At 46.6% G+C, this 15907-nt stretch overlaps 1 protein-coding gene across 1 annotated transcript in view; it reads right to left on the minus strand.

Moving 5' to 3' along the window:
* Nucleotides 1-646: 646 nt before the first annotated feature.
* The window catches only part of MPHOSPH9 (M-phase phosphoprotein 9), a 146121-nt gene continuing 130860 nt past the window's right edge, over nt 647-15907 (minus strand). The window contains exons 24-25 of the mRNA XM_030219563.1: nt 6723-6791; nt 647-1531 (exon numbers count right to left, since the gene is read on the minus strand). Coding sequence (XP_030075423.1) covers nt 1430-1531; nt 6723-6791 — 171 coding nt within the window. The 3' untranslated portion in view covers nt 647-1429. The remainder of the gene's footprint in view (nt 1532-6722; nt 6792-15907) is intronic.

The following is a 15907-nucleotide window of genomic DNA, read 5'->3' on the forward strand; positions in this document are numbered from 1 at the left end:
CCTATCTTCAAAAGAATGAAGTATTACTTCTTCTGCTTTTTCCCCTTTTACTTAGAGTGATTTTCAGCACCCTCTTCATCAGACATGATTTTGTAGTGAAGAACACTTCAACAGTAGCAGCACAGAATATAAATAGGTCTGAGTTTTAAAATATTGGCAATGGAAGTTCATAAGATTAGGTGCACCTGTATGACCCAAGTCTACAGCAATTTTAGGGTTTCTGTTACTAAGCCGCCATAGTGATTCCTGGCATGGCAAATGCGACAAAGCCTATTCAATTCCTGCATGGGAATCACTACCACAGCTTAGTAAAAGGAGCCCTTAATTACTTGGTTAACTCTGAAAATCAGACCTACTTTGTCTTCCAGCATTGAATTAAGAACTTCCGCTCCACTTCTACCAGTAAAACAGGTACTGCCTACTCAACTAGGCCCAAGTCACTAATATTTATAGAAAACTATACATTATAGATACTGATTTTGTTTCTATGATGGGGTAGCATGAATAATTTTGGAGTGAGGATTAGAACAAATTGTGGTAGAGAACATACCAATGAAAGTAACCCCTCCCCTGAAAAAGAAAAAAGAGGTAAGTAATCAAGGAAAATCTATTACAAGACTACAACACAAGGAAGTTTAGCAAGCTATGAAAGTCTTATAAGTACTGTAATTTACACATCTCAATGTCTACAGTATTTACCTTTCTTTTACAATACAATATTTGCCTATTGCTATACTTTTAGTTAGACTTAATGTAATCCAAAGCATCAGAGTCATCCTCCTATTTACATTAACCTAGTCAACTGAAACTTGGGGAGTCAGGAACTCCAGCTTCCCTCCTGGGAGCAGAATATGCTTTCAGTAGATAGCACCACCACCAAAGGAGAAATTCCTGATGCAGTACAGTTAATAAAAATAATAACTTAAAAGCATAAGAAGGGGAGGGCACTTAAAAAATTTCAAGTCAGCAATGCTAAGAACAGCTTAGATGACTTACAAAACAAATACAAATATATAAAATATATACATGATATAACAAAGCCAAGTGAATATTAAAAATTGTCAAATTACAGTATTTACAATTAAATATTCTACAAAAATAATGAACTGCAAAAATATGACTTTTCTACCTTATGTAATTATTTTAATTGTCTTGGCCTTCTAAAATTGAGGTCAAGTCCACAGTTCAAAAAATACAAGTTACTTTAGATAATAAAATATACAATTCACAGATAGATTCTAAACCAGTATAACAAAAATATTTTAAGTATATAAAAATGGTATCTGTAAGAATTAGAAAATATGGAGTAAAAAGAACATGATTTAAAAATTGATGAGCAACATATTTTGTAATACATTTGGACTTCGAGTATGAAAACATAGTAGTGCAAAGATTTTTTTTAGTCTCTACATTTAAAAAATAAAAAATTTCAGAGATTTGCAGAGGTACGTAAAACATTAAATTTTTTCAGTGTCATTCGGATTGAGCCCAAATTTCGATTAATTCTTTCCAAGCGATCTTCCAGAGCTTCCTGCAGAAAATATCAGAAGTACTGCATTACCACCACATATGTTTGTTACACAAGCAATAGAGTTTAGTCGCACTATTACCAGACAAGAGTTGGATCTTTCATCTGTTTTTCCGTAATAAAGATAAACCCTTCCTAGGTTTCAAAGTATTATTATTTCCCGATGTCTCTAAGGAGACAACACGATGAAGGAAACAATTTCTGCTCCTTAGACCTGAAATTCTGCGCTTGGGGGGGCACCTTTTTTTTAAGATACCCCTGCAAGTGCATAATAAAGTTTAGGGATAAAAAATATGTATTTACAGAACCTGCCCACGTTTCAGCGCTTATAGCCTCAGCGAAAGTGGATAAGCGCTAATTATAAGAATTAACTCCGCTTAGCAGAATTAGCATTATCTTGTAATCTTTTATTTTTCCTTGTAATATTTTTCTCCCATAGATTTCCGAAATCTTGGATCCGAATTTATGGCCTTGAGAATTGTTTTCTTGTGAAAATGTGAAGAATTTTGTTTTTTCACCTCTTCTTTTTCTTAATATTATGTTTGAATGTGTTATTGATTAATGGATACTTTCTTAAACAAGATGTTTTCTTGTAATAAGTTTAATAATATGAATAAATAAAAGGAAAAAAAAAAGAATTGTGTCACATATATGCTAACATTCTACCAGCATCAGAATTAGATACTAAAGGATGTCCAGTGTACAAAAATTATTAAGCAGCCCTTTCTCGGATTACTTTAACATCACACATAGTAAAACAGCACTATCTTTGAGAAAACTTTGTTGCTAGCAGTGTCAAACTGGTTTAGGTCCAGGCTCATTCATATTTAATGGGGTAATTTTAAAACAAGGTGCCTAGATCAGTGCTTCTCAAACCTGTTCTGGGGGCTCTTCAGCCAGTCAGGTCTTCAGAATATCCACAATGAATGTCCTGAAAACATAACTGGCTGGAGAACCTCCAGGACAGGTTTGGGAACCACTGGCCTAGGTCAAGAGGGTAAAAAAGCGCCTGTGTGTCTCTATACTAGCACAAATCCTGAAGAAATAATGCCTAGATTGATGGCATAGACATTAAACTGCTTAAGAGCAGGTGTAAATGTTATCACACACTTTATGCCCATAATATACTTGTAGGTTTGACCTAATTTTATAAGAGCCCTTGAACGCATCAAAATGATTTATAAAAGTACCCTCTAAGGGGGTAATTGTGTAATCGTGGCCTACTCTACACATACATAAAACCACCCCAGATGGCAAGTGTGGTGCCAAGATGCATACTTTTATGTGATCCATATAGACGTTCTGAAGAGGGATTTGGATGGAGTTGCAATATACACATGTACTTTACGCACAGCAAAGATACTTATCTGTAGCAGGTATTATCTGAGGACAGTAGGCCTTATATTCTCACAAGTGGGTAACGCAGGCCGAGTATAACAGCAAAAAAGGAAAAATCATGAAGGAGACAACTCCAAGGGGAGGTGGGAGTGATTGTGAGAATATAAGCCTACTGTCCTTGAAGAAAACCTGCTACAACTAAGTATCTTTGCTTTCTCCGAAGACAAGCAGGCTTATCCTCATCACTCAGAATGAGGGGTCTATTCTGCATCCCAACCTCCAGTCTTTGGCTCTCATAGCTTGGATGTTGAGAACCTAGAATTTGCTTCCTTGGGTGTTGTTGGCTTCCAAGAAAGACTCCACTAAGAGGTGCTATTCTTTCAAATGGAGGAGGTTTGCCATCTGGCGTAGGGGAAAGGCAGGTGGTGCATGTTATGTTTTAAGCTGTTACAAAGAACTGACCTTTCCCTTCTTTAGTTAACACAGATAACAGAAATGCCTATAGTAATGTAACCAGCTTTCTTTTAAAACTTGACTGGGCTCTGATTGGCTCAGGAGCTTTTTTTTCATTTGGATTGTAGTGGTCCCCCCCGTTTCAGCCCGGTAGAAGAGAGAGAAAAAGCTTTTTGCTGAAGCCCTGTAAAACAGTTATATTTGATAACTGGTGAGCAGCTATATGTCCTGATCTCCCCAGGTACTTTCTAGAAAGTAAACAAATGTTTATGTAGTGTTATAATTGATCAATTTTTCAGTTACCTGTTACTGTTTGCTGAATGCACTTTTTCTGTCCACTGATCAATATTTTTATGAGAATAAACAATTGATTGTTCGCCCTGCTTGTCCGGACTGATAAAGAATCCTGGTGGTTTGTGTGTTGGGGTCTGCAAGTGTTTTCTGAAAACTGGGAGCACTGGGAGTGTGGCCCCAGTAACCTAGAAATCATGGGGGATAATTTGAGAGTGGGAGACTCACCCAGAGGAGGTTGTGACCCAGTTGGTGGGAGGAGGGTGCTAGTGTAGAGCACAAGTGGCAGGTGCAGGCGGACCTGAGAAGTACTGGGGATAGACCATCTAAGTGGCTGCGGGGTAACCACAGGCAGGTGGCTGGGTGTTTTGTGACACACGGCAACCTGACTGTCTGTTTGGATAGGTACAATTTGATGAGATAACTGATCTCTGAAAGCCTTTAGAGTGTTCCAGGTCACCCAGAGCAAGAGATTGATCTGAAGATTTGTTTCCTAGGTGGACCAAACACCTTGGGTGTGAAGCCTATCTACATGAGCCCCACCCCCCCCCAGCCCAGGAGAGATGCATCCGTCATCAGCACCTTTTAAAGCTGAAGAACTTGGAATGGAAGTTCCAGTCAAATTGCTGCTGCAGAATTTGGAAGTTCTTTTTCCGACTGATTAGGATTGTTGAAATCTCATTACTTTATCATACAAGAGAATTTGTTGTTCTCTCAAATCTTTTGGAACATCACAAGACTCTTGAAGCAAGCTCCGAAACATGACTGCTGCGTCGAGTCATTTGATTATCATTAATAAAGACTTTGTCTCCCCATACGTCTACCTGGGTTATCGAAAGAGTCAGACCATCCTACTCCCTTTTTTGCTTTACAAAAGATGGAAATGAAAGGCTCTCTGGGGGGAGACTTTCTCCTTGCGGGTGGAGGGGAGGGTTCAGAGGGTGTACAACTTGTCTGAGGAGAAGTACCTCGGATCTTCCTCTGCTCCCATGAGCGCTCTTCATCAGTCAGACAAGACCTCTCTAACAGAGGGTTGAGACCGACCATGCCTCGATGCAGTGGAGCCATGTCCTCGAGAATGGCATCGAGAAGTTGGTTCCCATCTGGCAAAGCTTCCTCCACCAACAAAGAAGGGGGGGTCCCGATTTGGGTGGCAGTCAGCACCATGGCTGCACACTGTACAGGTGTCGAGGCTGCACCACAGACTGAGGGCCATGTGAGGCCACAATTTGAGGCAGGGTAGGCACAAGCACCCCTGGTGCCGATCCACACCACTGCATAAGGCCATCAAATAGCTCAGGAAGCAAGGCCCAGATTAACTCATTGAGGACCATCAGCAAAAGCTGGGGCTCTGGTTGGGAGACAGGTTGCAGGACTGTCAGGGTCAATTCCGGAGCCGGCTGCTGGTAGAAAAGCACATCGGTTCCTCCTGTATGGAGGGACAGTGTTCCTCCTAGCATCAACGCTTGTCGGGTGCCGAATCCCTCAACACCCCAGAACTCCCGACACCATGTGTTAAGGGGGAGGGGGGTTCGATGATGATGCTTCTTGGCCTTCGCCCAAAGCTGGTCATCAAGGCTCCGTCGAATCCTCAAGCTGCTTTGGCGTCGGGTCAGATGATGGACAGTACCGGGGCTCTGCATAGGTGGAGACCCACTCGACGCACCACTGCTCCCAGTGTTTGTAGGTCTAGCAGCAGCTATGCATACCGATGCTCCCAACACCAGTGTGATGCTCAACATCGATGCCTACACCTCCGACCTCGATGCCGATGACACAAAGGAACAGGACTTGGCTCCAAAACGTTTCTTGTGTTGAGCCTCTCTGGAAAGCTGTGTCCTTTTCTTCATACAAAGAACAAGGTTGCAGTTTGCAGGGCTATGGTCAGGCCCCTAAACACTAAAGACACCAAGAAAGGGTGGCTGCTCCAGAGGTTGTTCGATTGCACCAGGCTCAACGCTTGAAGCACTGGGAACTTTAGTGGACATGGATGGGAAAACTTTGTCAGCTAAATTAAAAGAAGCGAGGGTGCCGGAAAAAGTGATGAGACACCCGAGAAAAAATAGGGAGTGAACCTGGCCAAGGCCCAAAAATGGTTGTCACAAAAAAATTAAGGAAACTTCAAATTTGAGCAGAAAAGTATGAAAATACAGTAAAAAGGAAAACAAAGTTCCGCGAATGGAAGGGACCGCCAAAAAGGCGAAGAAAAACACACCGGAAGCATGAAGTTCTTGGACCAAGCAAGTATGGAGGTGGTGAAAAAAAGTGCACCCTCTCCTCACTGTGGTCAAAAAGCAACTCTTCACACGGTGGGCAGGAAAGCACTCATTCATGCGTGGTGGAGCGTGTCTCACGCTCCACAAATTTCTTCTTATGCTTGCCGTAAGACCCGGACCGGGTAAAGCAGGCTGCATTACCTACTTGCGAGAATAAGATAGGCCTGTTTGTCCTTGGAGAATTAAATTTACACCTGCTCCAGAACAGGTGAAAATGGCCACAGCTAAAATCTAGCCAGTATTTCTTCCAATGTACCCCTAGTATTTTATCGATAATCCTTTTATTCAGCAGTGAATACATAACATTAACACTGAGTAACACTAAGGACATTTCTAACCACAGTAATATTCCTCTTGTTTATTAACATATCTTCTAATTCCATAGAGCGGTACACATGTGATCTGGGTTACCCTATTAAACTGCAATAGTGTTGAGGACCTCAATACAAAATCTTGGGGAGAGTGACATTATAAATGGATATCAAACTCTCAGAAAACACTTCCTCCTTAATTTGCTGGTAGTCAAGCATTCCATTCACAACAACACATGCATTTTCAGTCTCCAGCAATACAGAAGAGTACTTTGAACTTTGAGAAAGGCATGAGCTAAATCCAAACAAAGACATACACATACTTTATACATGTAAAGCCCATTTTATACACAGAAAATAACTTTTATTGACAATGAAGCTACTGGCATAATGAATATGTGCACTACTACTACTACTATTTAGCATTTAGCACACAAGGTTTGACTAACCCTTGCTTCAAATGAGGTCTACAGGCTTCATGATACAAGTCACTTGAATCAGGTATTATGTGCAAAATGTTTTTACCTTATTTAATCTTGTTTGCAAGGTCAGTCTTCCTCCAGCACAAGGCATCCGGTTCAGTGCCGCCTCAATCTGTTTAATTTAAAAGTTTTGTCTGTAATTATACAACTTGAGAATTTTGTTTATTTATTACGATTTCTTTACTGCATTTTTGAAGAAGTTCATCAAAGGCAGTGTACAGCGAGAATAAACCAGACATAGGCAACAAACAATTACAGCAGTAAAAATATTCTAACAGTACAGATTATAGCATCAAATGCTACTTACAATGTCAACACAATACACTTTAAAACATCTTAATAGAGAGCTTAGAGTGTAAGCAGTGGTGGGACATGTAGACACATAAGACAGAATGACAGAAGAAGGATAGAAAAGTATGACCAAATTAAGGAAAAATTGCAAGCGGAATCAGAAAAGGTGTGTGAAAGTGATCTCAGCTAGAGTAAGAGTTGATAAGCAAGTTTTGCTATGGTATGTGCAACCGCCATTAGCTCTTGTGTGTACAACTAGCTAGTTAGTTGTTTCTTCCACTAAGGGCTTAAGCTTTCGCCTACTTCATGAAGTAGATTTAGTCTTGTGTTAAACAAAGTCTTTCTGGGAGTGCATGCCAGAGTGTGGGGGCTACCCTGGAGAGTGCTTGTTGGCGGGTGTCACATTGTGTGATTTACTACTACTACTTAACATTTCTAAAGCCCTACTAGGGTTACGCAGCGTTGTACAATTTAACATAAAAGGACAGGCCCTGCTCAAAGAGCTTACAATCTAATAGGACAAGTGAGTAGTCAATTCGATAGGGGCAGTCAAATTGGGGCAGTCTGGATATCCTGAAGGTAAGAGTTAGGTGCCGAAGGCAGCATTGAAGAGGTGGTTAGGGATTGTTCTTCAAGAATATAGTACACAACACATTAATCTTGTAAGGAGAAAAGCAAAGGTGGATTTAGAAGTAACTGAAATCCCAGGGATGCCTGGTTGTCTTGTGGCTACCTACTAATGATAGCTATTCATCAAATTAAATTTTATGCCCACTAGAAGCTACAGGATTTCTATCACACTGGGGAAAGTAGTATACCATTATCATAAATATCATCTGTAATTTTTTTAGCCCAATGGTTCCTCGTTTTTTCCCTTCCAATTCAGTTGAAACCAGTGTATTTTGGATAGAGAATTCCTAAATGTAAGAATGTTGATGGGGTATAAAAATGTCTCCTAGTTTTTAGGCATCAAGAAAAAAAAAAAACTTTACCAGAACACATGGTTAATCATATATAGCAGGGCAAACCTTAAACAAATTTTTCCAAGCTGTTTGAATGCTTTCTAAACATTTAAAAATCAATATTAGGAGAGGGGTAATAAGCCAGAAGATGGTATCCCCTCTACAAGTGGAACAATTTAATGCTCCAGGAACTCTTGATATCAGGGGTAGATTGAGCTTTTTGGACACCAGTTAAAAGTTTGAGCTAATAATTTAGTTAGTCCTAATTGTTGGTCTTGTAACTTTCAAAAACACTTTCTCATATTTATTTTATTGTGGTAGTTTGTCCGCATACTGGGGAGGAATTTAGCAACGTATTAAGAATATCTTTGATTTGTATGTCCCTTTGACTTATGATACTGTAGTGACTTATGATATTGTAGTGTGCCATTCTTTTGAATATTATGATGTATTTGAATGTTAAATATTTTTTGTTTGCTTTGAAATTGTTTATAATTGGAAAAATACTACTATTTTATCAGTACATTTGTGGTGAGGTTTTGTTTGTCAAACGTATGAGAGTTATTGCTGAGAGGGAGGGATTGTTTTCTAGATTTAATGATGTATGGTCTCTTTTTTTAATGTATGATAATGGAAATAACAGAAATAGAGGCAGGAGCTCAGATACGCAAATCTGTCAGATGACATCATGCTCTCAATGTATAGTCTCTTATTGCTAATTTTATAGAGCAGCAAGTTATTCCTCCTTTTTGGTAGTCTTGAATTTTCTGTAGGTGTTGTTTCTGTTATAGATAATAAAGATTATGAACTAAAAAAAAAAGGATATTGAATGATGACTATATCTTCTCCATTTCAGATTATTCAGCTCTCTAGTTGATTTCCTTTTGGAAGTCAACAGAATCTCCTGAATGTCCAAGGTGCACAAGTAGATGGTCAGTCGACTTTCAATAACCATGCTGACCGAACTAGGGAGCAAAGATTGGGATGAACAAGATTCCCTACTCTCTGTTGAGGTGTTCTACTACACCTGGGAGCATTACTGGTGGCTCTTGAGCCATATGACTCAAGAAAGGGAACCAGACTCTCTTGGACAATATGGATCAGGATTGAGTATGCAGAATCTGTGCCTACCTTCTGAAGTCTTGGAAATGAGCAGAATTGGAGAGGTGAACAGTACCTTTCCTCCTGAGGAGATTGCAAATGCATCTGAGGCTATCCAGTGCCTCCTTCACTGATTAGGTGCCTTGAGTTTGTAAATGATCTAAATGGGCTTCCCATCCTGTCTTAGACACATCAGTTAAAATCAACTGAAGTTTTGGGGGACACGTACTCCCCCTTCCCCTCCATCCCTATATAAAAGGATAGAGGTCGCATATTTTCGTTCCATTGCAAGTTCAGGTATCACTGTGCCTCCCTCATTTGTACATGGGCTGGTGACACCGTGGTATATAGTCACAGCCACGTGCCCTAGCAGTTTCATGACTTGCCTCACCAAACTATCGTCCCTAGAAGATAGGTTATGCGCTAAACTCATTATCTCAGGGGCCAGTGCAGAAAGCCTCATAGTAGAGCCACAACTCTACCATGAAATTAGATTTTCAAACTTACCACGGCATGATATATACATTGAGAATGCAAATTTTACTGCTGCACTAAAATTATGGCAGCAATCAACAGCTCATTATGGAAAGTGAATGATACATACCTGTAGCAGGTGTTCTCCGAGGACAGCAGGCTGATTGTTCTCACGACTGGGTGACGTCCGCGGCAGCCCCCACCAACCGGAAGAAGCTTCGCGGGCGGTCCGCACGCAGGGCACGCCCACCGCGCATGCGCGGCCGTCTTCCCGCCCGTGCATGACCGTTCCCGCCAGTTGAATGACAAGCAAAAATGATGAAACGCAACTCCAAAGGGGAGGAGGGAGGGTTGGTGAGAACAATCAGCCTGCTGTCCTCGGAGAACACCTGCTACAGGTATGTATCATTCACTTTCTCCGAGGACAAGCAGGCTGCTTGTTCTCACGACTGGGGTATCCCTAGCTCTCAGGCTCACTCAAAACAAGAACCCAGGTCAATTGAGCCTCGCAACGGCGAGGATACATCAGAAAATTGACCTACGAAGAACAACTAACTGAGAGTGCAGCCTGACCAGAATAAATGCGGGTCCTGGAGGGTGGAGTTGGATTTACACCTCAAACAGATTCTGCAGCACCGACTGCCCGAACCGACTGTCGCGTCGGGTATCCTGCTGGAGGCAGTAATGTGATGTGAATGTGTGGACAGATGACCACGTCGCAGCCTTGCAAATCTCTTCAATAGTGGCTGACTTCAAGTGGGCCACTGACGCTGCCATGGCTCTAACACTATGAGCCGTGACATGACCCTCAAGAGCCAGCCCAGCCTGGGCGTAAGTGAAGGAAATGCAATCTGCTAGCCAATTGGAGATGATGCGTTTCCCGACAGCGACCCCTAGCCTGTTAGGGTCGAAAGAAACAAACAATTGGGCGGACTGTCTGTGGGGCTGTGTCCGCTCCAAGTAGAAGGCCAATGCTCTCTTGCAGTCCAATGTGTGCAACTGACGTTCAGCAGGGCGGGTATGCGGCCTGGGGAAGAATGTTGGCAAGACAATTGACTGGTTAAGATGGAACTCCGACACCACCTTCGGCAGGAACTTTGGGTGGGTGCGGAGCACTACTCTGTTGTGATGAAATTTGGTATATGGAGCATGAGCTACCAGGGTTTGAAGCTCACTGACCCTACGAGCTGAAGTAACTGCCACCAAGAAAATGACCTTCCAGGTCAAGTACTTCAGATGGCAGGTATTCAGTGACTCAAAAGGAGGTTTCATCAGCTGGGTGAGGACGACGTTGAGATCCCATGACACTGCAGGAGGCTTGATAGGGGGCTTTGACAGAAGCAAGCCTCTCATGAATCGAACGACTAAAGGCTCTCCAGAGATGGCTTTACCTTCCACACGATAATGGTAAGCACTAATCGCACTAAGGTGATTCCTTACTGAGTTGGTCTTGAGGCCAGACTCTGATAAGTGCAGAAGGTAGTCAAGCAGGTTCTGTGCAGGGCAAGAACGAGGTTCTAGGGCCTTGCTCTCACACCAAACGACAAACCTCCTCCACTTGAAAAAGTAACTCTTTTTCGTGGAATCCTTCCTAGAGGCAAGCAAGACACGGGAGACACCCTCCGACAGACCCAACGCAGCGAAGTCTACGCCCTCAACATCCAGGCCGTGAGAGCCAGAGACTGAAGGTTGGGGTGCAGCAACGCTCCGTCGTTCTGCGAAATGAGAGTCGGAAAACACTCCAATCTCCACGGTTCTTCTGAGGACAACTCCAGAAGAAGAGGGAACCAGATCTGACGGGGCCAAAAGGGCGCTATCAGAATCATGGTGCCGCGGTCTTGCTTGAGCTTCAGTAAGGTCTTCCCCACCAAAGGTATGGGAGGATAAGCATACAGGAGGCCGGTCCCCCAATGAAGGAGAAAGGCATCCGACGCTAGCCTGCCGTGTGCCTGAAGTCTGGAACAGAACAGAGGCAGCTTGTGGTTGGTCTGAGAGGCGAAAAGGTCCACCGAGGGGGTGCCCCACTCTCGGAAGATCTTGTGTACCACTCTGGAATGAAGCGACCACTCGTGCGGTTGCATGACTCTGCTCAGTCTGTCGGCCAGACTGTTGTTTACACCTGCCAGGTATGTGGCTTGGAGGAGCATGCCGAACTGGCAAGCCCAACGCCACATCCCGACGGCTTCCTGACACAAGGGGCGAGATCCGGTGCCCCCCTGCTTGTTGGTGTAATACATTGCAACCTGATTGTCCGAATTTGGATAATTTGGCAGGACAGCCGATCTCTGAAAGCCTTCAGTGCGTTCCAGATCGCTCGGAGCTCCAGGAGGTTGATCTGCGGATCCTTTTCCTGGAGGGACCACAGACCCTGGGTGTGAAGCCCATCGACATGAGCTCCCCACCCCAGGCGAGATGCATCCGTCGTCAGCACTTTCATGGACTGTGGAATTTGGAATGGACGTCCCAGGGTCAAATTGGTCCGAATGGTCCACCAGAGCAGTGAAGTGTGGCAACTGGTGGAGAGGCGGATGACATCTTCTAGATTCCCGGTGGCTTGGAACCACTGGGAAGCTAGGGTCCATTGAGCAGATCTCATGTGAAGACGAGCCATGGGAGTCACATGAACTGTGGAGGCCATATGACCCAGAAGTCTCAACATCTGCCGAGCTGTGACCTGCTGAGACGCTCTGGTCTGCGAAGCCAGGGACAGGAGGTTGTTGGCCCTCGCTTCGGGAAGGAAGGCCTGAGCCGTCTGGGTATTCAGCAGAGCTCCTATGAATTCCAGAGACTGGGTTGGCTGGAGATGGGACTTTGGGTAATTTATCACAAACCCCAGCAGCTCCAGGAGTTGAATAGTGCACTGCATGGACCGGAGGGCTCCTGCCTCCGAGGTGTTCTTGACCAGCCAATCGTCGAGATATGGGAACACGTGCACTCCCAGCTTGCGTAGATACGCCGCTACCACCACGAGGCACTTTGTAAACACCCGTGGGGCAGAGGCGAGCCCAAAGGGCAGCACACAATACTGAAAATGCCGTGTGCCCAGGCGGAATCTGAGATACTGTCTGTGAGCTGGCAGTATCGGGATGTGAGTGTATGCGTCCTTTAAATCCAGGGAACATAGCCAATCGTTTTTCTGAATCATTGGCAGAAGGGTGCCCAAGGAAAGCATCCTGAACTTTTCTTTGACCAGGAATTTGTTCAGGCCTCTCAGGTCTAGGATGGGACGCATCCCCCCTGTTTTCTTTTCCACAAGGAAGTACCTGGAATAGAATCCCTGCCCTTCCTACCCGGGTGGTACGGGCTCGACCGCATTGGCGCTGAGAAGGGCGGAGAGTTCCTCTGCAAGTACCTGCTTGTAATGGGAGCTGAAGGATTGAGCTCCCGGAGGACAATTTGGTGGCAGGGAGGCCAAATTCAGGGCGTATCCGCACCACACTATTTGGAGAACCCACTGGTCGGAGGTTATGAGAGGCCACCTTTGGTGAAAAAATTTCAACCTCCCTCCGACCGGCAGATCGTCCGGTACGGACACTTTGAGGGCGGCTATGTTCCCATGGATCCAGTCAAAAGCCCGTCCCCGGCTTTTGCTGTGGAGGCGCAGGGGGCTGCTTAGGCGCACGCTGTTGACGAGAACGAGCGCGCTGGGGCTGTCCCTGTGCCTGACGAGGCCTTCGGGCCGGCTGGGTGTACCTACGTTTGGTAAAAGCATAGGGTGCAGCCTGCCGGGCCCGGGAAAAACGTCCACCTGCTGAGGTGGATGCTGAAGGCGCCCGGTGGGAGAGCTTGTCGAGGGCGGTTTCCCGCTGATGCAGTTGGTCCACCAGCTGCTCGACCTTCTCACCAAAAATATTATCCCCCCGGCAAGGGACGTCAGCCAGTCTCTGCTGGGTGCGGTTGTCCAGGTCAGAGGCACGCAGCCATGAGAGCCTGCGCATCACTATACCTTGGGCCGCAGCACGAGATGCTACGTCACAGGTGTCATATATACCCCTGGACAGGAACTTTCTGCACGCCTTCAGCTGCCTGACCACCTCCTGAAAAGGCCTGGACTGCTCCGGCGGGAGCTTGTCAACCAGGTCCGCCAGTTGCTTCACATTGTTCCGCATGTGGATGCTCGTGTAGAACTGGTAAGACTGGATGCGGTTAACGAGCATGGAAGATTGGTAGGCCTTCCTCCCAAACGAGTCCAGAGTGCGAGACTCCCGCCCCGGGGGCGCCGAGGCGGTATCCCTCGAACTCCGTGCCCTCTTAAGAGCAGAATCCACGACCGCCGAGTCATGAGGCAATTGGGGCCGCATTAACTCTGGGTCCGAGTGGATTCTGTACTGGGACTCTGCTTTCTTGGGGATGATGGGATTAGATAATGGTCTCATCCAGTTCCGAAGCAGTGTCTCTTTGAGGACATTGTGCAATGGTACCGTGGAGGACTCTCTAGGTGGTGATGGATAATCGAGGACCTCGAGCATCTCAGCCCTCGGCTCATCCACAGAGTCCACAGGGAAGGGAATGCATATAGACATATCCCTGACAAAGGAGGCAAAGGAGAGGCTCTCAGGAGGCGAGAGCTTTCTCTCTGGTGAAGGCGTGGGGTCGGAGGGAAGGCCCACAGACTCCTCTGAGGAGAAATATCTGGGGTCCTCCTCCTCCCCCCACGAGGCCTCTTCCTCGGTGTCGGACATAAGCTCATGCAGCTGAGTCCTCAACCGGGCCCGGCTCGACGTCGAGGCACCGAGGCCTCGGTGTCGTCGAGCGGTGGACTCCCGCGCCGGCGGGGACGAAGCTCCCTCCATTGACGTCGACGGGGACTCCACCTGCGTGGCGGTCGAGACCGGCGCCACAAGCGGCGTCGGCACCGGGCTAGAGCTCGCCGGCGCCACAGTCAACGGCGCCGAGGGCGCAAGCACCCCCGGCGCCGGCACAGTCTGGCGCATCAGCCCTTCCAGGATCCCCGGAAGGATGGCTCGGAGGCACTCGTCCAGGCCCGCTGCTGGGAAAGACGGGGGGGGCGGTAGAGGCGTCGGTGCCGGAAGCTGCTCGGGTCCAGGAGACTGCACCGAAGTGCTGGGACCCTGATGCGTCGGTACCTCCACTACCGAGGGGGACCTCTCCTCTTGACGCTGACGCTTACTCGGCGTCGACTCCTCTCCGGCGCCGGGGGCCGGATGTATCGATGGCGACCGATGACGGTGCTTCTTTGTTTTCTTGCGATGCCCGTCATCGGCGCTAGGCGGCATGGAGGAGGAGGAGGTCGATCCCCCTCGGTCTCGAGGGACCGGGTCAGACAGGGTTCGGTCCCGAGGGCCATGGGCAGAGGGAGTGACCGGGGCCGATTGCCCACGCGGCCTCTCACCCCTACCGTCACCGGAGGACCGGCAGGCCGACGGGACCTGTGCTCCTGGGGTCGATACCATCGGTGCCGATTTCGTGGACATCGATACCGGTACCGAAGAACCGGCCATCGATACCGATGCTGTCGAGGTCGACGTCGAGGGGCTGGCGCAAGTTCCAAAAAGACTGTCCCGAAGAACTTGCCTCGCAACTTGAGTCCGTTTCCGGAGACCAAGACACAAAGTACACGACTTGGTATCGTGCTCCGGCCCGAGGCACTGGAGGCACCAAGCGTGTCGGTCTGCGAGATAGGCCGGCCGCACCGACCACACTTCTTAAATCCACTCGGGACCTTCGAGGACATCGACGGAAAAATCGCGTCGGCGAAATCAAAGTCATCGATGGTGGCAGTAAAATCACAACTCGAAAAACAACTCGACCGCGCGACCACAAGGCCGCAACGCGATGCACCCGCTAGAAAACGAGGGAAAATACAGCGCGTTTTTTTTTTTTTTTTTTTTTTTACAGAAAAAGAAAATTTTTAAGAACGCGGAACAAAATAAAACGAAAATAAACGAAGGTTCGCGAACAACGCGACAGTTTTCCGGGGCTGAGGAAGAGAGAGAGGTGAACACGTCTCTCTCCAGGCGCGGAAAAGAAAAGACTGGCGGGAACGGTCACGCACGGGCGGGAAGACGGCCGCGCATGCGCGGTGGGCGTGCCCTGCGTGCGGACCGCCCGCAAAGCTTCTTCCGGTTGGTGGGGGCTGCCGCGGACGTCACCCAGTCGTGAGAACAAGCAGCCTGCTTGTCCTCGGAGAATGTCACCCTTCCTGCCAGTGCCTGTGTGGGGACTGGCTCAGGCAGACAGGAAGGGTGACATTTTAAAAAACCCACAAAAACCATCAACTTGAAGACAAGTCAGAACTGGCCCGATCTCCCTTCCCTTTCAATCTGATCAGCAGTGGACACTCCTCCACTGACCAAATTGGATTCCCCCTTCAGACTAAAAATTCCCCGATGTCTAGTGGCACCCTTTCCACTTGACCCTTTTTTTTTATTTTTCTTAA

Source organism: Microcaecilia unicolor, chromosome 11 (assembly GCF_901765095.1).
Source record: "Microcaecilia unicolor chromosome 11, aMicUni1.1, whole genome shotgun sequence".
Classification (NCBI taxonomy): Eukaryota; Metazoa; Chordata; class Amphibia; order Gymnophiona; family Siphonopidae; genus Microcaecilia; species Microcaecilia unicolor.